Consider the following 23,261-nt stretch of genomic DNA (forward strand, 5'->3'; position numbering starts at 1 on the left):
TTATAATATATTCATCATTTGAGATTTATTATTAATTTGTTCTATTTTGTCCATGGTTGTTAGAACAGTACTACTACCTCTAGCTACAAATCTTTGGTCCAAAACATATCATATGTAATCAAGTAAATAACCTTTTTTAAGTACCATGATATGCGTATTGGGATATAAATTTCGGGATCCGGAGAATAGTCTGATTCTCCTACAACAATATTACTATAGTAACCATTTGATTTGGATTCAAATAATGCAAATACATGTTTGGTAGAATTATACGACTCATGAAATTACATAATTCGCTTGTTAGTTTATGTTTAGAATTAAAATGATTTTTGGTCCTCTTACTAATTTCTGTTTTAGTCATTTCTCTTTATAGAGTTGTTAAGAGTATAATTAAAAATTAAAATGGGAATGGAGTATAGTTAGAGAACAAAAATGCCTTTGAAAACTACGAATATTTGATAAGATATTGGGCCAGTAACCATGTCAGTTCTTGAAATGAATGAAAAGCCTATATGACATTCTTAAGAGATTGATGACATATGGATGGCCCAAGCCCAAAAGTGCGCACCAGTAGACAGATGCCAACAGAAACTCTTTGTTCCATTGTAGCTGAACTGAAACGCAGTCTTTCTTTTTTTGTCTCCATCACCTTCTCTTCTTCTTCCTCGGATTTCCATAATTGTATCAGTTTCAAGTTCAGGTAAGTTCCTCAAATCACTTTCTAATCTAGTTCTTTGCTCCGGGAATTACAAAGATTTCTTGTAAGTGTAAGAGTAGATATCTTGGGTTTTATCAAATATATATCTATTTACTGTTCAACTCTAAAGGTGGCATCTTTTTGTACTGCTTGGCAAGTTTTGAAATGAAAATTTTCAACTGATTACCTCATGTTAATGTTTACTACGAGGGCCTCGTTTTGTTGATGTAATAGTATGAGAGACGACGATAGTTCTGAAACCTGTATGTAAAAAAACAGGGGAACTTACTGATCTTTTGGTTTTACATGATTCTTCAATTCTGGTTTATTCTTTCATGTTAGATCTTCATACATTCAATCTTATGTAGTAAGTAAATCAGAGTATAAATTAAGGAAAAATTGTAAAGTTGTCCGAATGTCCTTGTTAGTTGCTTACTGAACACAAGACAGGAACTTGATCATATTCAGTATCATACTTAGGTTTGCAGAAATAATCTTTGAGTTAACTTTAAAAGAAAGAGAAAGATGGGTGTTAGGAGAACATTCTTTTATGCAAAAATCTGTTTTCATCTGTGCTAAAGCCAAGAACTATATGATCTGGTGCTGTACTATGAGTAGAAGCTGAATTTGTACTCATGTGTAGTGACATAGAGAATGGCGGAGAGAAATGATGAAGCTGCAGCAGAGGAAATGAATCTTGTGGACACAGCTCCAAAAGTTGAAGAGGCTGAGAATTTGTCGAATGGAGACTCAAAAGGTGTCGATATATGTGAGGAAAACCAAATGCCATCCCAGCAGCAGGAGGTATATCCAAAAAAGTCTTATTGAAGTCCCATAGATATTTCTTATGTTGGTTAGGTAAAAAATGGCCTCAATTCGTGAAGCCTGAATCTGTAGATTGATTGTTGTCAGTCAATTTGGAAGCATAATATCCCGATTTTGGTTTCGTTCTTCTTTTGATTTTTGGCAATAACACAGGCACCCTCTTTTGGCAGGAGGAGATCATCAAGAAAAAGTATGGTGGCTTAGTACCAAAGAAGCCCCCATTAATCTCCAAGGTAACTACATTGTTGCTCATTCTCAAATTTTTCAGAGAAGACCTAATGCTATGTTTGGATCAAGGGCTTTTTTAGTAAGGAAACACTAAGGAAAAAATGTTTCCGTACTCCAAATAATACAATATAATGCTTTGTTTAGACTGCTTCTCCCTTTCCCTGTACCTACTTATCACTAAAACTCTGAGATCCAAACACACCTGGAGACTTCAGCCACTTACAGCTGCTACTTTCCGATTTTCTCATGTGGCCAGGACAACGAACGTGCTTTTTTCGATTCTGCTGATTGGGCTTTGGGAAAGGTAAGTAACTCTTTCTACTTGACTTAACAGAAAACCTGTGATTGGATGTTGAATGTCAATACCGTCATGGATTGTGCCCGTTTGTATGAGTCAGGCAGGGGCACAGAAGAGCAAAGGACCACTAGAAGCTCTTCGCCCTAAATTGCAGGTATCTGATGTTCTCCCTGTACATCTTTTACAATGTTCATTTCACTTCGGATTGTGTTTTAAGTGGAGAATATCAAGGCATGCCATGGCTTTCCCCAGGCATCAAGTTCTATAAAGATTAAAAGGGTACTCTAACTATAATCTAATTTATAGCAAAGAGTTCTTGAGGGTGTAATAATTTCACGAAATGAAACGAATTATGGAAGTTTGGCGTGTTTGATTGAACCTTAAGAAGGGAGAAGAAACAAGAATGTGGATCTATGGATGTTTAATAAATTTATTCGTGAAAATCTTGACAGCCCACACCACATCAGCAAGTACGCTCCCGATCAGCGTATGCACCTGCAGATAATGATGATGATGATGGAGGTAAGAATGCTTAATGGCAAGTTTCTATAAACTGATGCTTACACTCACATTTTCTTTACAATAACTTGACAACTTTTACTTGCCTCGCTCAGATAGTTGCAACTCCGATAATTTGAACTCTGCTGAAAATCAAGGCAGTACTTTGGATGGCAGCATCGAGAGCCACAGCCATTCTTCCCAGAATCAGGACCACCAAATCTGATTTTCCGTCTGAGTTAACAAAAACAATGTAAACTTCTTCTATTCAAAGTTATGCATGTTGTAGCGTTATGGTTTGATGTCATAAACGAATTGCTCCGTATCCACTTATTTAAGACAATTTTCTATGATTTCTGTTGCATCCAAGACTCAAAGCATGAAGGTATAAGGAAAGCAGAGGAAAGTGAATAAGTTTGTGCATCTTGTTTCATCTTCAAGTTATAATCCTGGAAATATCATATGCCGCTGGCTCATAATTCTAATCCAAATGAAGTTGTTGGGATTGGAATGTCCAAGTAAGGTAGTCTTTGCCACTTTCATTTTAGGACAGCAGGCCCAACCTAGGATGATATAGGGGGGAATTTATTTAAAAAATGCTGGAACAAAAAAAAATAAAAAAGTAATATATTTTGGAAAAATTTAGAAAAATAAGTGGCACCGCGGTTACCGCGGTGCCACAATTTTTTATTTAAAAAAAAATTCTCTATATCACCGCGGTGACATTGTTTTTTTTAAAAAAAAAATTTAATGTGTTACCGCCGTTCAAAAACACGGTGACAATTTTTTTTTTTAAAAAATTATTTTATTTCATGACAAATTGTTGTCAATTACTCGTTAAAATTTCGACACCATCATAGCGAGTTGTCAACCATCAAACATACCGTTCGACTCCCCTTGATGAGACGAACATTTCCCCACAAACAATTTCAAATTTTATCAATCGTAAATAATGAATTTTTAGCACGACCACCGTACCTTTCGGCCGTCGATTCACCGCCACCGGAGCGACCCACGATCATGGACCACCACCACTGGACTCGCCTCGACCTAACGGTTCTAACGAGACCAACCTAGTTCAATTTTATTAAATATTTGTTGAGATATGAAAATTTGAAGATTTTTCCATCGAAAATTCGCACTGAAGCTGTTTGCTGCCATTTCTCCACCGTCAGGACGAATCACAGATTAAGACCATAGCCGTTCGAATCCTGTCGTCTAGACGATTCCAACAAGACCAGTCTTGCTCAATTTCATCAAGTATTTGTTTGTTCAATTAAAATACATATGTTGTAAAATAGTTATAATTTTATTAAATTCTATTTATTAATTAATAATACTATTTATAAAAATAATTAATTAATAATACTATTTAGACCAGTCTTGCCCAATTTCATCAAGTATTTGTTGAGATTTGAAAATTTGAAGATTTTTCCACCAAAAATTCGCTGAAACTGTTTGCCAAATCATTTTCTTTTTGTTTGTTCAATTAAAATACATATGTTTTAAAATATTTATAATTTTATTAAATTCTATTTAATTAATTACAAATAATATTATTAATTATTAATTAATTATAAATAGTATTATTAATTAATTAAATAAAATTATAACTATTTTGAAACATATGAATTTTAATTGAACAAACAAATACTTGATGAAATTGAGCAAAACTGGTCTTGTTGGAATCGTTGGGACGATAGAATTCGAATTGCTATGGTCTCAATCTGTGATTCGTCCTGATGATGGAGAAATGGTAGCAAACAGCTTTAGCGCGAATTTTCGGTGGAAAAATTTTAAAATTTTCATATCTCGACAAATATTTAATAAAATTGAACTAGGTTGGTCTTGTTAGAACTGTTAGTTCGAGACGAGTCCAGTGGTGGTGGTCTGTGATCGTGGGTCGCTCCGGTGGCGACGAATCAACGATCGAAAGGTGCGGTGGTTGTGCTAAAAATTCATTATTTATGATTGATAAAACTTGAAATTGTTTGTGAGGAAATGTTGGTCTCATCAAGGGGAGTCGAACGGTATATTTGATGGTTGACAACTCACCATGATGATGTCGAAATTTTAACGAGAAGTTGGCAGCAATTCATCGTTGGAATAAAATAATTTTTTTTGTTTTAAAAAAAATTGTCACCTAATTTTTTTTTTTAATAACTATGTCACCGCGGTGACATAGAGAATCTTTTTTTTAAAATAAAAAATTGTGGCACCGCCGCGAGTAACCGTAGTGCCACTTACTTTTTTAAATTTTTTTAAAATACATTACTTTTCTAATTTTTTTTTCTACATTTTTTAAATAAATTCCCCTAATGATGTAGGACTACGATTCAACTGTCAATCGTTTAAAGGCCGTACCATTCCTAGGATATGGACATTGGTAGACCAAACCCCTACTCGTTGACAGGCCTAATACCATCGTTGACAGGCCTAATACCATCGTTGTTCTGGTACAGGCCCGATGGGTTGGTATGAGGTTGGACTGGGGATTTCGGATTTTGGATAGTGTGCTGACGTGCTTAAGGAGAAGGCTATTTAATCCAAACCCTGCAAAAATAAGTATTTGCAAGTGTGCCCTGGACAACTTAGGCCTATGTACGAATTGTGTGATTGAAGATACATAGAGATAGATGTTCCAGTAACAGTAGTCTTCACATTTACATTTGCCTTAAAAAAAAAAAAAAGCACTAATTTTTCAACGTCATTAAATGTCGTAAAATAAAATAATGTTAAAATTTAATAAACAATATTATAATATTCACTCAATTCTTTCATAAAGTTATTGAGTAGAATTATGGATACCAAATAAATGTAATGCAAATGAAATTCGGCCAAAATTGAAGTTTCGGTGGGGCATTGCAGCTTTGTCCAAATTTATGTGATACTGTTTGCATCCCCATAGGACAATTGAAAGTTGAAACATCAACGTGAAAATGGCAGAAACAGATGTTTTCATGTGCCTGAACGTCAGCTTCCCTATGCAACACCAAATTGTTGATAGTCACCGTTCATGTCTTTTTTTTTTTTTCTTTTCTTTTTTAGGTATGCAATTCAATACATGATTCAACATTTAAATGCAATATACTAATAATTCAAATTAATAAATACATTCAAACTAGATAAAGAAAGAAAAATTATTATAATAGAAAAGGGTAAATATCATTTTTGGTCCCTCAACTATACCATTTATCCAAATTTAATCTCTCATATTTTCCCCTCATCAGACTTAGTCCTTCAACTGCATAAATTTCAACAATTTTGGTCCCTTCTGTTATTTAACCGTTAGTTTTAACGGATTGTTCAAAAAAAAAAATTCTCTATTACCATAAGAACTCAAAACTGTGACCTTGCAGAACGAAATAAGTAGTCTCACAACTCCACCATATACAACTCTTAGTTATTTTACTATATGTGATATTACTTATACATAAATGTAAAATATTATACATATAGTAAAACAAAAAATCATGTTAAAAAACATCTCAAGTCATGCTGAAAAATCTCGAAATCAATCAATATCGATCAACGATATCTTATATATCCTGATAACAAAAATTAAAATGTAATCAATCAGAATGACACAAACACCAAACAATATCATAAATCACAACATATAAATAAATACATAAAAGTGATGTCATCAAATACAAAAAAAAGAATCTCAAAAATATTATGAACATCAGTCAAAACATCATTCAAAAATAATTTTATGTGTTGTGATTTATGAAATTATTTGGCATTTATGTTATTTTGGTTTGTTGTATTGTACTTTTTGTTTTTAGGATATATAGGATGACAATTATTGATATTGGTTAATTTTGAGATATTTCTTAACATCTTTTTTTATCTTACAGTTATGTATAATTAATATTTCATTTTGTAAATATCAAATGGTGTACTTGGTGGAGTGGTGAAGCTACTTAATTCTTCATGCAAGGTCATGGTTTTGAGTTCTTATGTTAGCAAAAAAGTATATATATATTTTTTTACAAATCCGTGAAAACTAACCGATAGGTAAAGAAAGGGACCAAAATTGATGAAATCTATAAACTTGAGGGACTAACTTTGAGGGGAAACATGAGGGACTAAATCTGGATAAATGACATAGTTAAGAGACCAAAAGTGATATTAATTTACCCTAATAGCAAACATACAACCACATTCATGAGGTTTTTGGCATACAGTTATTTTAAAGTCAACATTACATTTTCTATCATGTAATGATAGGTTTTAGTCATTTTGATTCTATAACTTACTCTATTTATACATTTAGTTATTTTTCTTGATAAATTTAATCTTGAACATCTAACATTTAGTTCGTATCTAGCAAATTTTGGTCATGTTTGATAATTTTAGTCCGCTCATACTGAAATAGATTTCATTTTTTGTCCTATCACTATCAGTCGTTAGCATTAAAATTATCATCAAAAGATTAAATTTGTCAAAAAAAAAAAAGTACCAAATGGAATATTTTCATGACATAATTCTTGAAAACAAAAAATAAAAAAAAAAAAATGTGTAGATGAAGTACCTATAGTTACATGACTCAAAAATATAATTTTTCACATTCTAAATTAAAATTTGAAAATGATGATAATATATATGTATAACAGAAAGTTGGATGGGGAGAGTGCTAGGTAGGGCTGACCACATTTATATAATTTTAGCCATAAAAGAGATATCCTATATATGCCGACCATCACAATTCTTGGCTCATGAGGGCTCTGTTTCTACATTTGTGGATTACAATTACTAAGGAGGTGTTCACAAGCTCCTCTAATCATGCATGCAAGAAAATGTGTTGTGCAACCTTTGGTCCAACATCCTACATTTATAAGTCAATGACTCACCCAAAATACTGATGCTACCACTATTGCAATTAATATGCCTTTCCTAATTAATGCCCCAATAGTGTTGCAACTACTACTAGGTACCTCCCAAAACTTTATAACATATTTCTCATTATTACAAATTTCATCATATAGAATTTAAATTATTAGTTAGAAACTTTGAGGTTCAATGTCCTTATCCAACTAATATCAACTGAAGCGGGAGCATTACGTTCTTCCTCATTCGACCCGTTCACATTCATATAGGGTGTGACTCCTGAGGCTGATTCTATCTCAAATACTCACATACAGAATTAACTTTATAAATATCGTTAATTAGAGTTTTTTGTTGTCACAAACCGAATTCGTGTGTAAAATAGAGAGACTAGGTTGTGATGTTGATTTGGTTGGGAGGATGGTGATAAAAGAAAGAGATTGATTCATGTGCTCAATGGGTCCATGATGATAATAATGTGTTAATCTATATACATCCAACAAAGAAAATAGAAGAAACAACATTAAAATTGACTCTTCTTACACATGAGACTGCATGTAACCATTTCATCTTTAATTCCTTTCTTGAGGTCACTTTTTCATCCATGTGCGTTGTCTGACTTTCTTAAAGTGAAGTCGCGAGACACTAATTAGGCCTAAAAAGTGCTACCCAAACTTTCTTAAAGGAAATGGACCTTTTTATTTCAAATGTTTTAAAAATGCGCCTTTCCTATTTACCTCATTTATCTCTTAATATATGGAAATTCTGATCCAGACACGCATCTTTATTTGCTGTGAATTAACTTAACAGACAATTATATATGATAACCAGATTGCATTAACAGAAATGTCTATGCATTAGAATCAATAATGACTAGTCTTTGGTCATATTAAATTTAACCTCGTATTTATTGGGTGGTGAAATTAATTTGAAATAAAAGATGAATTACACAGTTTAGAGTGAAATGAGGAGCATGTGCATGTGCATGAGCTGGCTTGTTTTTTTTTTTTTATTTTGTTGCATGACTAATGACTACTGCATTTTTGTCATTTTGATAGACTAGGACTTAGGACTTAGGACCTAGGACCCGCGACGCCCAGTTGTTATCCACCATTACCGTCTAAAACAATATCACTATATTTGTTTTCATTTCCAACTTATTTTCAAAATGAGTCAAAACATACTCAATGTTTGCTATCATTCAAAAACACCTTATTTAGGTGTTTTTAACTGTTTTAGCATAAAAACATATATATATATATATATATATACACACATATATACATAAATATGTATAAAAAAGGCATGATTCGACAATGAATAGTAATTTTTGTCTCTCAAAATACAACATTAAACATATAATACTTATTTTAAATTATCTCCAAAGACATGATTTGACAATGAATAGTAATTTTTGTCTCCCAAAACACAACATTAAATATATAATACTTATTTTAAATTATCTCCAAAAACAAATCCAAACATACATACTATCTCTAACACACACTTGTTTATCTTTGTTTTTCTCTCTCTATTTCCACAAAACACTCAAAAAAACGAATCCAAACATTATGTATATGTTGTTATTTTTTTTTCTTTTTGTCTGCAACCTTAAATTAAGGAGCACAATAATTTAATTATAACCATAATTTTCTCCTAAGAAAGAAAAACACGACTGCAGAATATTTCTAAGGATAAATTAATATGTTTTCAATATCAAGAAATTACATATTTGAGTTTTTTTTAATTATGTAAAAAAACTATTAATAAATCAATTTGTAGACAATCTTGTAAGTAATTTATAGTAGAATGTAGTATGTCTCCATCCACAATAGTAGACTAAAGTCTTAACATTCTTTTTCTTTCTTTTCTTCTGAAGCAGTAGGTAGGTAACTACATAATTATATTAATATCTCAATAAATTGAGCGATATCGATTCAATCAATGCATCAATATAACTAAAATCAACCAATCAAATTACAATAAACTCATGATATTAATCACAATTTAATACATTCTATTTTAATCACATCACTCGAAATAAAGATGGGCTAATGCTTTTAATTAATAATAAAGAGATTAGGGTGGTGGTGATGGACGTGGTCAAGCATATTATGAAATATTAGCAGCCATTCCTTTGATTCTCCCTTTTGGAGTTGGTCGTCGTCTCTTTTGTGCTGTTCTTATTCTCAAAACAGTTGTTGATTAATGATTGTTAAGACATAACACTACTTTCTTTATGCGCATGCTCTACACTTATTTTAACTATTTTTTTCTATACAAATTAATTGAAATTACATTTAGAGGGAGAGAGAGATCAAAAAATAAAGTAATGGTGAGCGTGAATGGATTCACGTGGAACCCTTATCAACTTTCTTTGAGCAAATGATTAGTGATCTGAGTCTTAATATAAGTATAAAAGATCGAGGTTGTTATATCAATTATGATTGTACGTACTGGAAAACGATCGTTTACACAATTGTGGCCGACAACCAAATTTTGTCGGATTTTAAATATTGATTGGAAATTGTATATAGTTTTCATTTTTTGAGGATAATTCACTTTAATTAAGTATTTGGGACGAAAACATTTTCTTATTGTTTTATATATCATGGACTTAGTTTATGCTTTTATTATCTCTCTAAATCCATGTATGTTTGAGTTCTGGACATGTAAAATATTTATTTTATTTTATATGAATCATTATAATTTATTTATTATATCGATTGAATTAATATATTCAGTTTATCGAAATGTTGATATAGTTATGCATATAATTACATACTACTTCAAAAAATAATAACGTTGATTAATGGCTTCTATTTATAAAAAAAAGGGGGGGGGGGGATCGAGCCCAAATGACAAATTCGAGTAATTAAAGTCGAGATTTGAATTAGATCGAAGTTCTTAATTGTTAAAGGAGGAGTAGTATTTTCAGAGTGGTTTAGAGTCAGGCTCAGCATTAAAATATGAGGGCGCCATCTTGAACTGTAATATTTGACCTAATTCGTGGATGGACCAAAATTGGATTTAAGAAAGAGTTAAGAGCAGTTTGGTAGATCCATGTGGCCATCGTTTTCTCCTCTCATTTTCGTTAAATGTATTAATTGAAATTGGACACAAGAATTTTCAATATTTTGAAATTTGCATGTGCACCAAATCTTATCTCAGTTAATACCAATCATGTCTTATCCTACTCATTAGAACCGAGACCGCCGGGATAAACCATGCAGCTCCATCGCATAATCTGTAAATTGATGCACGCACATGACAAAATCAAGACGAAGAAAATTGGAGCTATATATAATGTTTCCAGCAACATCATATTTAATGTAAATTATGTCGGGTACGTAAAATTGTAGGTAGTAGTCACATCCATATCATAAGTCGCTATTCTCAAGATGCTCCCCATTCTAACTCAATCTCAGTCGGAAGGATCCTAGTATTTTTTTTTTTATATGATATCTTAGACTAAAAACTATTATGTAATAAAAAGTTGTTTTTGCTATGGTTCTAGCCTCCTCCTTAAAAAATTCTAATTATAAATACATGTCAACTATTTCCACTTGTAATTTTCGTAATCTCTATCAGTGTGAATGTTCTAGAAGTACGATAAAATTGTACCTTGGAAGATTTTGATTAAACACTTGATAGTAAAGCCATATTTAAAGCTTTAGAAATCAAATTTTAGTTTAAAATTAATCTAATTCCATTGATGTATTTTTGGTCTATTTCAATTCTAGAAATTAATCTAACATTTTTTTGCCGCATACTTTTTCGTTTCATTAATTATAAAATTCTCATTAATATATTGTTTCATAAGTTAAAAAAAAGAAAAAAAAACATGTGGTTGTTATCCAGAAGGTCGAAGAGTAAATGTGCATGTAATTTTTTTTCATCAAACTAATAATAGAATCTAACAAAATAGATAAAAGTGAGATTTTTTTGTGAATTAGATATCTTTAATTAATCCCATAGAAAATATAAGAACATGTTCCTGAAATTCTTTAGCAATTATAAATGGTGAGAAGAAGCAACAGAAGTTAATGATGCAGAGATAATGAAAAGTCATGCAGAAGCATTAGTGTCGGTGAATCACAAAACTGTTCAATTTTTTTTGGGGGTAAATAAGATTCATTATTACATTATTTAGTAAATTTAAATTCAAATTCTAACACAAATTCATTATATCAATATTTCGAAATCAATAAACATACACAAAGTCAACAAATAGACAAGACATTCACATTGATAGAACTCGAATTCATAATCTCGTAATTGTGAGACTAAAAATTGTGTTATTAATCATAAAAAAAATAACATTTTCACTATTTGTTAGTTGTCTTTTCTTTCTTTCTCTTGCTTTTTTTTTCTTTCTTTTTTCCCTTTCTCTCTTTCTTCTAATGAATAATGATTAGGGTAAAGAATTATACGAAAATTGATTTTTGAAAATGTTTACTGAAATAAAATAAAATAATATAGTAAAAATAAATAAGCGGTGAGTAATATATTAGCAAAGAAAGATTGGTCTACAATGCACTAGTACTGAATTCAAGATAGTTTGAATAGAAGGATTTGAATTTTAAAAAAATTTAAAAAATATTTTAAATAGAAATAAAAGAATTTGAATTTTATCAATATCCCAAAAAACATAATTCAAGATAAAAATACAAGAATTTGAAATTAGAACCTGTATTTATGATGGAGGAAGAAATTACAGATCTATCCCTCCTCTTTAATGCTCTTTGCACGATTGCTATTCTTTTATTGCGGACAAATGAGTAATTTCCTCAAAATTTGATCGAATGGTGGTTAGGTGAGGCAAGGTTTGGTAGTTAAAAGAATGTGGAAATCTTTAATAAAGTTTAATACTTTATTATACACTCTCTCGCTGCCCTTTTCCTAAGCAAAGCTCCCACTGATGGCGCGCCCTGTCCCCTACTCTTCTGCTACTGTTCTTCCCCACGTGTCCTCGCATAATTGTCTTAACAAATTAGTGAAATTTAACTAATGATCAATTTATTTATTAAAAAAAATAAATATAAATAATATTAAATATGATTTTTCAAATAAAAAAATTATATATATATAATTATATCAAATTTAAAAAAAAATTAATATAATTATCCTTTTACATATAAATCAAGAATCAGCTACCAGTGTGATCCAACTCAGAGTAATGCGGTTGTGCATTAAGGTCATTATGTGATGTCGAATGAGTTGTTGTACAGTCTAATTATTATGCCTTTCATCAAAGGTGCAACAATTTTTTCACATCACATATGTTAGTTCATTCATTATTGAGGCCCTTATTTGAAATTTCCGAACATATACACTCGAACAAATTTAATTTTTTTCATGTCGTGATTAATGGTTATGGTAAAAAATAAAAAAATTATGATGAATGGTAATTAATTATGATTGTGCAACGATTATTAGTCGTTGTTTATACTGGTAAGATCAAATCTTAGCATAACTGAAGGTCATGGCAAACGTTCATTACCCATAATTAAAACTTTAGTTTCACATTCATTTTGTTTGATCGTGGTAGATAGTATTCGGATTATTATGATTTTCAGACCATATTATTTCTAATGTATGAAATAATATTTTCTCGTGTGATGATTATATTGTTTTAATTTATAGAATTTATGTTAGATTATAAATGATAAATGATCAATTTCACAAATCAATCATTGCAATGAACCGAAATTCAACCATGAATTTTCAATTCCAACCTTACATTTCTTCCATATTATTTATTCGATACATGCATATAAATTTGAATGATGAATAAGTTCATTTTTATAGATAATAGGAGTAAAAATATAAAAAATTTAAATTATGAGTCGAAAAATGCAATATCCTGTAGTTTAGTTACAGAATTTTTTCGGTGTGGAAAAATTGCAAAAAGCACAAATATAATTGGGTGTGGAAAAGAAAGATTTGAGCAGATAAAAGAAAATCTTATCTTCTGGCTGTGGTCAGGAGAGTATATTCGAGATGGACGGTGCAGATTGACCTGAATTAGCATCCAGGCCGTCGGAGGAAAGGTTGTCGGTGAAAGAAAATCTCTGCTGTTTGGAATTTTATTAAACAAACGATAAGTTGTCTTTTCTTTTTCCTTTTTTCTTTTTCTTTTTTGCTAAAGACGATAAGTTGGTTATTGACCGTTAAAGATTATAAAAGATGATTCAAATATTCCTTCCTTGCTGGATACCCAAATTCTCCCAGAAAAATTCAAAAGTTAATTATTTCTTATTTTAATTTTGGACATCGTCAACCAATATGAGTACGAAAATACCACACAATAATATTTTTCTTACATAAATCAGCTTTGAAAAAATCAATGGACAAAATATACAATACCAGCATGTTAAGAGTAAATTACAATGAATTTATTTAAAATTTATCGTAATTACAAATATATATATATATATATTTTTAAAATAACGATCGTCTAACAAATACCTCCTACGATGAGTTGTCATGATAGAGTATTTATTAGACGATTGTTAATACTAGGAAATATTTATAATTTTTTAAATAATAAAAAAATATTATAATTACGACAAACATGAAGGGGCTCATTGAAATTTACAATTTTCATTATCACGCGTGTAAAATAATATTTCACAACAATATTAATTTTTTGTCCATTTATCTGTCATTTCTTATCCTCCAAAAATTGAAATAAATAAAAAAGAATTAATAATTCATAAAATTCAAGATATGGAAGATGGAGGTAAAGACAAAGGTGAGAAAAAGAGAGATATTTTTCAGTTGCTAATTGAATTGAAATGAAAGTGACAGGGCATGAATGAAGTTTTACCTCTCCTTGGGTTTGAAATCTTTTTACCATCATTCATCGTACTGTTGAAAAGAAAACCTGGGAAATAGGAATATTGGAAAACCAAAGAGGAAAATAAGGAAAAGCAAAATCAGGTTTGGATACGGAAGTAGCTAACATGCATGCAAACAGGGACGCACTGGAATTGTGCATGCATGTGAACCTCCTTTTTCTATCTCCATCGTTGAGGCTCCTGTCCTCTGTGTGTGTGATCGTTTTCAGATGTACAGAATTGCAGCTGTCACCTAACCTCATTTATCCTCAGAAAAACTCCTCCCTCCTATTTTATTTTTTTAACTTATCATTATGTCATCTTTTCAGACAAACAAACTCAAACACTATGTTGGGCAAAATTCTTTTATGTTCGGTTAAGAAAAAAAAGTTATTTCGTTTTTGGTACCATAATTATGACGAGTATCGCTTTTGTTATCATAAAATACAAAAACACGCCTTTTTTATCCCAAGATGGAACCAAAAAAACTTATTTTTGTGTTTTATGATATTAAAAGCGACACTCACCACAATTGTGATACCAAAAATAAAAATAATATTTTTTAATGGGATAAAAAAAAAATCTTACTCTACTATGTTAGTATACAATTTCTCATATACATATGGGCTTGTTCAGAAACGACTCCGTTAGTCCGAAAATTGGTGCTCAGCGGCAAGTTGAGGATCTTGCATTTGAGTTGACATCTGTAAATAACATGTATAGTTTCCTCGAAATTATACATATGACAGAGGAAGACAAGTTTGATTAGTCTTTAGGGGGAAATGAGGCTAATCATCGTACCTAGAGATAAGTACAGTAATCAGATCTTAAAACAGAAGATTCTCCACACTTTATATATCTATCCTATACAACTCAGTCAGTTAGTCGGGAAGAAAATGATCTTAATTATGTACCAGGAATCTCGGCCCTAAATATATATTATCAGTAATCGCATTTCATTTTCCATGCACATATATATATATATATATTATATGAAATTCCAACCCAATCTTGTAATCCATTTTCTTAATATGATCCTCACTCTCAATATATCCCAATAATATTAATTATTATATATAACGGTTGTACTACGAATCTTCAAGTATTCTAACATGTTAGATATCTTGATTGACATGGTAATGATGAAGATCAAATGACAGAGAAAAGATTTCACTTCGAAAAGAAAATACATTAAAAATACCACTTATTACTCGTTCGCATACACATAAAATGAATTAAAAGATGCAGGGGACAATAATTTCATTGATTTAACTGTGTCGGAAGTTGATTTCAAGAAAGTAGTTACGATTTTTAGCAAGTACTCATTTATAAACAATATAAAATGAATTATTAAAGTTTAATAATATATAAGGATCTTATTTGTAATCAAACCACATAAAAGAAATATTAAAAATGAATGCGTTTGGCAGTTGGTATTTAATTGATATATTGAATTATAATTTGATAATTATGAGGCTGCTCACAATATTCGAAACCCATGTGCCGGCATCATACTCTCTGTGTTCTCTTTCTCTCACACGAACACAGAAACCAAAAGGGTAGTTGATGTCCGCTCTGCTGCTTTTCTTACCGGAAACCCCTCCCCGCCCCAGAAAAAAGATTTTTCATTGGTTAAAAGCTTCGTTCTGGTTCGGGTGGTGAATGGCTGAACTGAGCGGCCAAAGTACAAGTGGGGTTCCTCAATTAATAGCTATGTCCAACTATACGTCGTCGTACCAATAAAATTGAATTATTAACTAATATTAGCTTCTTGTACATATTCCTATACTATATAAGATAGATTATGGACAAGAAAATTATTTTGTTTGTGTAATTAGTTTACGATCGAAACCTTTTAAACGAGGGCTATTAGTCCCCACCTATTGCTTTTGATATCTTCATTGAGTCCTTTGAAACAATCCAACATTTTAAGTTCGAAATTTTTATGTGATGTATTATTTGAATTTTAGTGTGTGAATCAGTTCAAAAAATAATCTTTTCATTACCATTCAATTATTAATTATACTCCGTTTTTGCAAAATTTAAGAATGTATTTGCGTCCTAAATCAATGTAAAACATGAGATTAAGAAAACCCGTTTGTTATAAAATTTAAGACTTTTGAGATATCGAATTATGTATATTTAGTATAATAACATGGATGGAAAGTCTATGAATTAGTTATGGAGTTCGAAATAATAAAAATATATGTAAAAAAAATTCAACTATTGTAGTTGTTTTAATTAATATTTGTTCAAATTTGATTTGTATTCATTCGAATTAAATCAAAATATAATTAAAAACTATCACGAAATTCCAAACTCAATTAAAAAAAATATAAAACATATATAAATTTGGAGTAATTCGACTCATTAATTTACACACCCCACCTAAAAAACTCTTGATGGTGCAATTTTTTTCAATTAATTTAGCATAAAACGTTTTAGATGAGAGAACTTATTAATTGAAATAAATTGATTACAATAATTGTTGTCGGATATCAATAAACTATTACAACAATCATACTATGATCAATAATATTAAATACATTAAATTTGTATAAACAATATATTCAGTAGAAACAACATCTCACGCATAAAATGTGTTCGAATCAATGACCTCTAACATCATACGTCTCAACTTTGCCAACAAAATTAGGCCTCATTGGCATATGACTGAATTTATAATATGCCTATGTAGTGCACTAATTTAACTTAATTGCTATGATTTTCCCTTCTCCCGTACGGGAAGAGTTGCCATCATTTATATCTTGTACCATAGTGATAAATGCAATAAATATTCATCAACTACTCTTCGAGTGTAAGATTCCAACTAAAATTGATGATTGACAATATATTTAATTTAACTTAGTTTTTTAAAATCTAATTAAATGAGTGAAATTAAAGGAAAATCATAGACTTTCAAAATTTGGCCATGATTGCATATTGGATTAGAGTAGATGGTCCTTGCAGAAACGAAATCTGCATCATAAGCTTTATCTTGCCTCTAATTCTCGATATATGCGCTGGAAATCATATTTAATTTTTTGGCAGTGATACCAACCAAACGAGCCATTAAATTTTTTGGCAGTGATTAATGGTAAAAGAATTGACCAATTTTATCATCAAGGGACAAAATGTGCCAAAATATCAAAGTGGTATTAGAGAAAATTGAGATAATGATGCCCAAACCTCATCAAGTTCAAATGTGGACTTGTCGTCTAAAAGAAGGGGCGGACGAAAAAAGAGAGAGAATTGTACGAGGGAATAGTAAAAGTCAGAGGAATTGAAGTACCCCACACCACACCACACCATCCTTAGTATTAAAAACGTTGTAACCTTGAAAAAAGCAAAAAAATATTCCTGTTCCCAATAAAATCAAGAAATAGAGTACATCAAAAAGTAAATACATACAACAAAGCAAAGAGGGATAGGCCGGTTGGGGAAGATAACAAAAGTTAAAGGACCTTTGCCGCAAATTGGCATTTGCTTGCACATGCTATGGAATTCAATTCACACAATGTTTTACCCTGGAAACCCACTTGGGATATGTCAACTTTCCCTTGTAATATCATTTCTTTTCTTTTCTTTTATTTAATATATTACAATTACATTATAAATTTTAATTATTACCATTAAATCTTTATAATTGACAATAAACTATTATTGACGTAAATTAGTATTACAAAATTTCAATTTATTAAGAAAACTAAACGTGATTGGACAAAAGAGTCCCATCAAAATAAAACCATTCAGCAAGGCATGAATTTACCTTTGCAGGCAGCATCAGAATCTGTTTCTGGTTTAAATCGTATCAGTATCAGTTGTTGGTCCCCCACAACAGCCCTAAAAATTTTCAGTTAGTTGTGTGACTAGTGACTGTAGCCAGAAAAGCTCCCAACCCACCCCAAGGGCTACTACTTTCCTTACCTCTATTTAAATCACCACACTCCTTCAAACGCTCCTCACTCAGCTCCTCACATCCGTTGTCTAGCATTTGCTTTCCCAGGGCCTAAGCTCAACAAGTAATTAACTAACATCTCATTTCCTCTCAACAATTTTAGGATGTCTATTTTCTTGAATTTACAAGGAAAATGCTTCTAAGACAGCACTTGTCTTTTCTTCTCTTCTGCAGGTGAAAATGGCTTTTCTTGGAGTTTTCTTGGTTGGTTTTCTTGCAATGGCGTCGCATGTTCAGGCCAACGGTGGGGGATGGATTAACGCTCATGCGACCTTCTACGGCGGTGGTGATGCCTCTGGAACAATGGGTATGCTAATAAAAATCACTTCTTTTTACCATTTTTTACTTAGGAAAAGTGCATGTTTAGTACTAAACTAAACCTTTTCACTGCCTGAAATTCTTGGAACAGGTGGTGCTTGTGGGTATGGGAATCTGTACAGCCAGGGTTACGGTACAAACACTGCAGCACTAAGTACAGCCCTGTTCAACAGTGGGCTGAGCTGCGGTTCTTGCTACGAGATTAAGTGTGTGAATGACGGGCAATGGTGTTTGCCGGGCTCAATTGTGGTGACCGCCACCAATTTCTGCCCCCCAAACAATGCCTTACCCAACAATGCTGGCGGGTGGTGCAATCCTCCCCTGCACCACTTTGATCTCTCTCAGCCTGTTTTCCAGCACATCGCTCAGTACAAAGCTGGAATTGTCCCTGTTGCTTACAGAAGGTAAAATTATTTATATTATTACTTTTTTCTTTTTACAGAAAAAAAGGCCAATTTAGTACAGAATTGAATTGCCCATTTCTCCTCTGTAATGACATAAACTGACTGATTTTACTGTTGTGGGTTTAATTCTTGTAGGGTACCCTGCAACAGAAAGGGAGGCATAAGGTTCACCATTAATGGACACTCCTACTTCAACCTAGTACTCATCACCAACGTTGGTGGAGCCGGGGATGTTCATGCTGTTTCCATCAAGGGGTCCAGGACCGGGTGGCAGCCCATGTCAAGAAACTGGGGACAGAACTGGCAGAGCAACTCCTATCTCAACGGCCAAAGCCTGTCGTTTAAGGTCACGACAAGCGACGGCCGCACCGTCGTCTCCTACAACGTCGCCCCGGCTAGCTGGTCGTTTGGGCAAACCTTCTCCGGAGCCCAATTTCGTTAAATGAATGATTTTGAGGTTGTCCCATATCAAAGTTTTTAGCAGGAGGGAGATTTATTAAATTACTAGAAGTTAGGTATTTGGATATTGTTATGAAAACATATATATGGTCACGAATATTAGTAGTGTGACTTTATTACAATGGGAAGTTGATGTTGAAGGGGACTAATTTTAAATGGTCCTCGTCTTTGAGGAGGAGGGGCACTCAATTTATGAGGGGCTTTCTCCTTGCTCTTGAGGTTCTTTCCTTTACTTTTTCTTTTTTGGGAGTTTTAAGGTGGCCGAGGTGGAATTATCACCACCCGCTTACTATTAAGGTAGTCCTAGTGGAGTTACATGTGGGACTTTTATGAATCTCTTTTGTCTTTAATTTCTGGGTTCAGCATCATGTGAGCTGAAGGAGTTATCCCCTAGTTAGGATTGTGTTTGTACGAAGCAAGATGTAAATTTTCGATTTGAGTAGTAATGAAATGGCTTCTTTCTTCTTCCTACTTTTGTCTTTATTTTTCGTTTCGCCTTTTCCCCAATCTTAATATTCCATCTTAGTTCAATTCATTCTTTCTTTTTCCAGTTATTAGAGGGTTAAATAAGTAAATCTTGCTGCAACAACAATTTCTTTTCTTTTTCTTCTTTACCAATAACTACTTCCAAGTTTAACTTATACAAATTACGTGTATAATATTTTTAAATAAAATAAATAATGTATATTTTTAACTAAAATTATAATAAAATTTGTAATAGAAAATTCATCGGCCATGTCAAGATGTCGGAGGAATGTATAAAATTGGGTTTGAGATTCTAACCAGGCAGCTTGTATAAGAGGTAGAGAACCGAAAAGGCTAAGCCCAGATTGTCCACATAAAGACAATAAAAGATCTTATTCTTTTCTTTAACTTTGCTCTTGCATTTAAGGTTAAGGGGGGAAATTAATCTTGCAACATAGTTAAAGAATAATGTTTATTTTAAGGGGAAGAAAATAAAGTCGCTTTCTTTGTTCAAATGCGTTATCGAAGAGTGCGATTTAAACCTCGAGCACTGCGTAGAGTCCGCATTTCTTGGAGAAGAAAGGAAAAGGAGAATAAATCTCAGGCAGCTTTTGTCTATTCTGGATTCTTCTCTTCAAACTAAATCTTATTCACAGTCTGTGGGAAGATTTTCCTGTCAGATTTTCACTTTCTTTTTTATTCAATTAACAATGATGTTGAATTTTCAAACTTCTAGAGGTAAAGTATTCAGAAAGTTTCAAATAATATGACATAGAAAGGTAATGCGTGCAGAGATTATTAACTTAACCTCGTCTGTCTTCTTCTAACCTGCGACTCCACTTGAGAATAAAATTGTAATTAACTACGAGAGGCTGAGGCTGACGGGTCAAACCAGAGGCCTGTCCTAGTGTCATACCTCGACCTTTTCCTCTCAATTTTCGAGACCCGTCATAACAAACATACATACACCCTTTCTCCATAAGGGAAAAGAAGAAAAAGCAACAAAGATAACCTTTTCTTCTTTCAAGGATTTGGACCAGATATTTGAAATGTGGTAATAATTCTCACTTTGACTCGTGTATTATCAAGATTTGTTAGAGACACTGTAATCATGGAGTGTTGCTCTTTTACGTACTCAATGATTGTAATATTTGCGGAGTGTGAACTTTTTCTTACATCGTTACAGCAGAGGGGATGAAATTGGCGGAATTTGAATTTGAATCCAGGATTCTTTTTCAGTGAGAAAGAGGTGGTGCTGTTCAAATTAGTAATTACCTGCCTACTGATTTTAAAAAGTAGATGAGAATCGAAGTGTATCATCATGGGCTCAATGTTTTCTCAATCAAAGTGAAATGGGCGAGGATAAGAATTGGTGATATGGGTTACATCAGTTAGTCGGATGATGACCTGAAGTGGGCTTCCGCATTCGACAATTTCCAGCTGCACGTGATCTTGAAATTTTGAAATTCGGACTTGGAAGGATGTCTGAATTTGTGGAGAAGCAGTCGGCCCACTCTCATGTTTTGGCCCGTATGTAATCGAACTTGGACAGAAGTGTTGGGCCCAAGCAGAGCACACGAAAGCTTCACATGTCCCAATTCGACAGAAAATAGATACTACAGAAGGGAAGAGAAAAACGACCATGAAGTTTCATTCCCGACGATTTTCAGTCCAGACAAGGATTTCCCGTTATCCATTGTGTAAACATTATAGAGCTGGTTAAACAGGTGTATGTTAGAACAGTGAACATCAGTGATGATCCTCCACCTGCAAATCCCCTTCCCCTCCAAACATACCCGAAACACCCTCAAGAACCACGTCTCCCCTCTCCCCACCGTCACCGGGGACTCCGGCCTCAAATTCCGGCAGAAACTCCTCTTCCTTCAATCGCTGAAAGTAAATACCACTAAAGCTCTCCAATTAAATCCTAATCTCCGTGCTGCTCCACTCTCCACCCTACACTCCATCACTCAATGTCTCTCCTCAATGGGCCTCGGACTCTCTGCCATCGGCCGCATTCTCGACATGTACCCTCAACTCCTAACTGCCGATCCTTATTCCGACATATACCCAATTTTTGATTTTTTACTACATACTGTCCAACTCCCTTTTCCCGAAATCCAGAAATCGATAACTCGGTGCCCCCGGATTCTTGTTTCCGACCCGGAAACTCAATTGAAGCCCACATTTGATTTCTTGACTGAATTGGGCTTTGTGGGCACGAATAAATTGACATCACAGACCACGTTGCTTCTCGTTTCAAGCGTCGAGTGTACGCTGATGCCCAAGATTGAGTATTTAGTGGGATTGGGAATTGAGTACGAGGAGGTGAGGAATATGGTGCTGAGGTCGCCGGGGTTGTTGACGTTTAGCGTGGAGAACAATTATAGGCCGAAGGCAGAGTATTTTCTGAAGGAAATGAATGGGGATGTGGAGGAGATCAAGAGGTTTCCTCAGTATTTTTCATTTAGTTTGGAAAGGAAGATTAAGCCACGCCATCGGCTTTTAATGGAACATGGGGTTTTCATGTCGTTGTCGGCTATGTTGAAGGTTAGCGATGGAGAATTCAATGTGCGGTTGCTTGAGAAACGTCTGCGGATGGCGCAGGAGAGGCGGTTGTAGCATTCTGTAAGTTGTCCTGTTTCTAATTTTGTAGCATATTGCTATCTTGGGAGGTAAATTGAAATGTGTAGAATGAAATTGTAGATTGCTGGACTTTGTTGATTGTATATGTTTATTGGAGTATACGAGTTCTTGTGCCACAAAATGTTCAGTAATTTTTACATAAATATTTTATGGGAGATTGAAACTTATGTTTGTGAGGGACCAAGTTACTAGTTGATGCTAATGTATAAAAGTGTGGAAAAGGACGAGGCTTCAAGAGTATATTTAACCTTAAAGTTCTTCTGCAATATGATGGACTTGGGCTAATAGAAACTAATTTAACCAACTTTAATGGACACGGATCCTGAGTCAAGAAATTAACCAATTTGATTCAAGAAACAGTGAAACACCAGTTCTAGATGTATCAGGCTCCTTTATTTGACTGAGCCTCATGATCGACATTGCTTAAACTCTGAAGCATCTGCAGAGTAACTTGATTCTTAGAGCTTGTCAAAGACAAGAAGGCTAGATGACAAATTACAAAATATCGTGTATCACATTTTCCTTTGCATATTTTGCGTGTGATTAACAAGATTATATGGAAGTGCTGTTAAGGTTGGGGCTCTTTCGATATGGCATATACAAATTATCAAATTGAGTGCGGCTACTGAGTGTTGGTTCTGCTTGGCTCTACCATAGCTGCACATGGGCTTGTGAAAATATTTCAAACACAACTACACTGGATTGACACAGTACGATCTTGGTTTTGTTTGTCGTATGTTTGATGGCTTGGAAATGAGCTTGATGTGTTTTTTCCTATTTAGCAATAAGGCAA

At 33.0% G+C, this 23,261-nt stretch overlaps 3 protein-coding genes across 4 annotated transcripts; all 3 read left to right on the forward strand.

The window, feature by feature from the left end:
- Positions 1 to 563: 563 nt before the first annotated feature.
- LOC105156528 (cAMP-regulated phosphoprotein 19-related protein) lies at positions 564 to 2,908 on the forward strand. Of its 2 annotated transcripts, none has more exons than XM_011072685.3 (7): positions 564 to 700; positions 1,341 to 1,501; positions 1,693 to 1,755; positions 2,007 to 2,054; positions 2,149 to 2,202; positions 2,501 to 2,570; positions 2,663 to 2,908. In XM_011072685.3, exons 2-7 carry the CDS (start codon positions 1,352 to 1,354, stop codon positions 2,770 to 2,772), a joined length of 495 nt encoding a protein of 164 aa, XP_011070987.1. In that variant the 5' UTR covers positions 564 to 700; positions 1,341 to 1,351; the 3' UTR covers positions 2,773 to 2,908. The 2 variants fall into 2 exon arrangements, with proteins under 2 accessions (XP_011070987.1, XP_020547686.1); XM_020692027.2 differs by having other exon boundaries at positions 615 to 761.
- A 15,175-nt stretch (positions 2,909 to 18,083) lies between these two features.
- Positions 18,084 to 19,828, forward strand: EXPA1 (expansin A1). Its single transcript, XM_011072686.3, has 4 exons — positions 18,084 to 18,240; positions 18,351 to 18,483; positions 18,586 to 18,898; positions 19,034 to 19,828. The coding sequence occupies exons 2-4, from the start codon at positions 18,357 to 18,359 to the stop codon at positions 19,338 to 19,340; spliced, it is 747 nt and encodes a 248-aa protein (XP_011070988.2). The 5' UTR covers positions 18,084 to 18,240; positions 18,351 to 18,356; the 3' UTR covers positions 19,341 to 19,828.
- Positions 19,829 to 21,409: 1,581 nt separating this feature from the next.
- Positions 21,410 to 22,567, forward strand: EMB93 (Mitochondrial transcription termination factor family protein). Its single transcript, XM_020699309.2, has one exon. It carries the CDS (start codon positions 21,578 to 21,580, stop codon positions 22,442 to 22,444), a length of 867 nt encoding a protein of 288 aa, XP_020554968.1. The 5' UTR covers positions 21,410 to 21,577; the 3' UTR covers positions 22,445 to 22,567.
- The last annotated feature ends 694 nt before the right edge of the window (positions 22,568 to 23,261 follow it).

The sequence above is a fragment of the Sesamum indicum genome, linkage group LG2 (genome assembly GCF_026168435.1).
Source record: "Sesamum indicum cultivar Baizhima isolate 11 linkage group LG2, ASM2616843v1, whole genome shotgun sequence".
Lineage (NCBI taxonomy): Eukaryota > Viridiplantae > Streptophyta > Magnoliopsida > Lamiales > Pedaliaceae > Sesamum > Sesamum indicum.

What these genes read in the sequence shown, in the direction of transcription:
- LOC105156528 (XM_011072685.3), top strand. Translation starts at nt 1,352, where the DNA reads ATGGCGGAGAGAAATGATGAAGCTGCAGCAGAGGAAATGAATCTTGTG. An exon ending in AGCCCCCATTAATCTCCAAG is followed by an intron (nt 1,756 to 2,006) that starts GTAACTACATTG and finishes TCATGTGGCCAG; the next exon opens with GACAACGAACGTGCTTTTTT. An exon ending in TAATGATGATGATGATGGAG is followed by an intron (nt 2,571 to 2,662) that starts GTAAGAATGCTT and finishes TGCCTCGCTCAG; the next exon opens with ATAGTTGCAACTCCGATAAT.
- EXPA1 (XM_011072686.3), top strand. Translation starts at nt 18,357, where the DNA reads ATGGCTTTTCTTGGAGTTTTCTTGGTTGGTTTTCTTGCAATGGCGTCG. An exon ending in TGATGCCTCTGGAACAATGG is followed by an intron (nt 18,484 to 18,585) that starts GTATGCTAATAA and finishes TTCTTGGAACAG; the next exon opens with GTGGTGCTTGTGGGTATGGG. An exon ending in GTCCCTGTTGCTTACAGAAG is followed by an intron (nt 18,899 to 19,033) that starts GTAAAATTATTT and finishes TAATTCTTGTAG; the next exon opens with GGTACCCTGCAACAGAAAGG.
- EMB93 (XM_020699309.2), top strand. Translation starts at nt 21,578, where the DNA reads ATGATCCTCCACCTGCAAATCCCCTTCCCCTCCAAACATACCCGAAAC.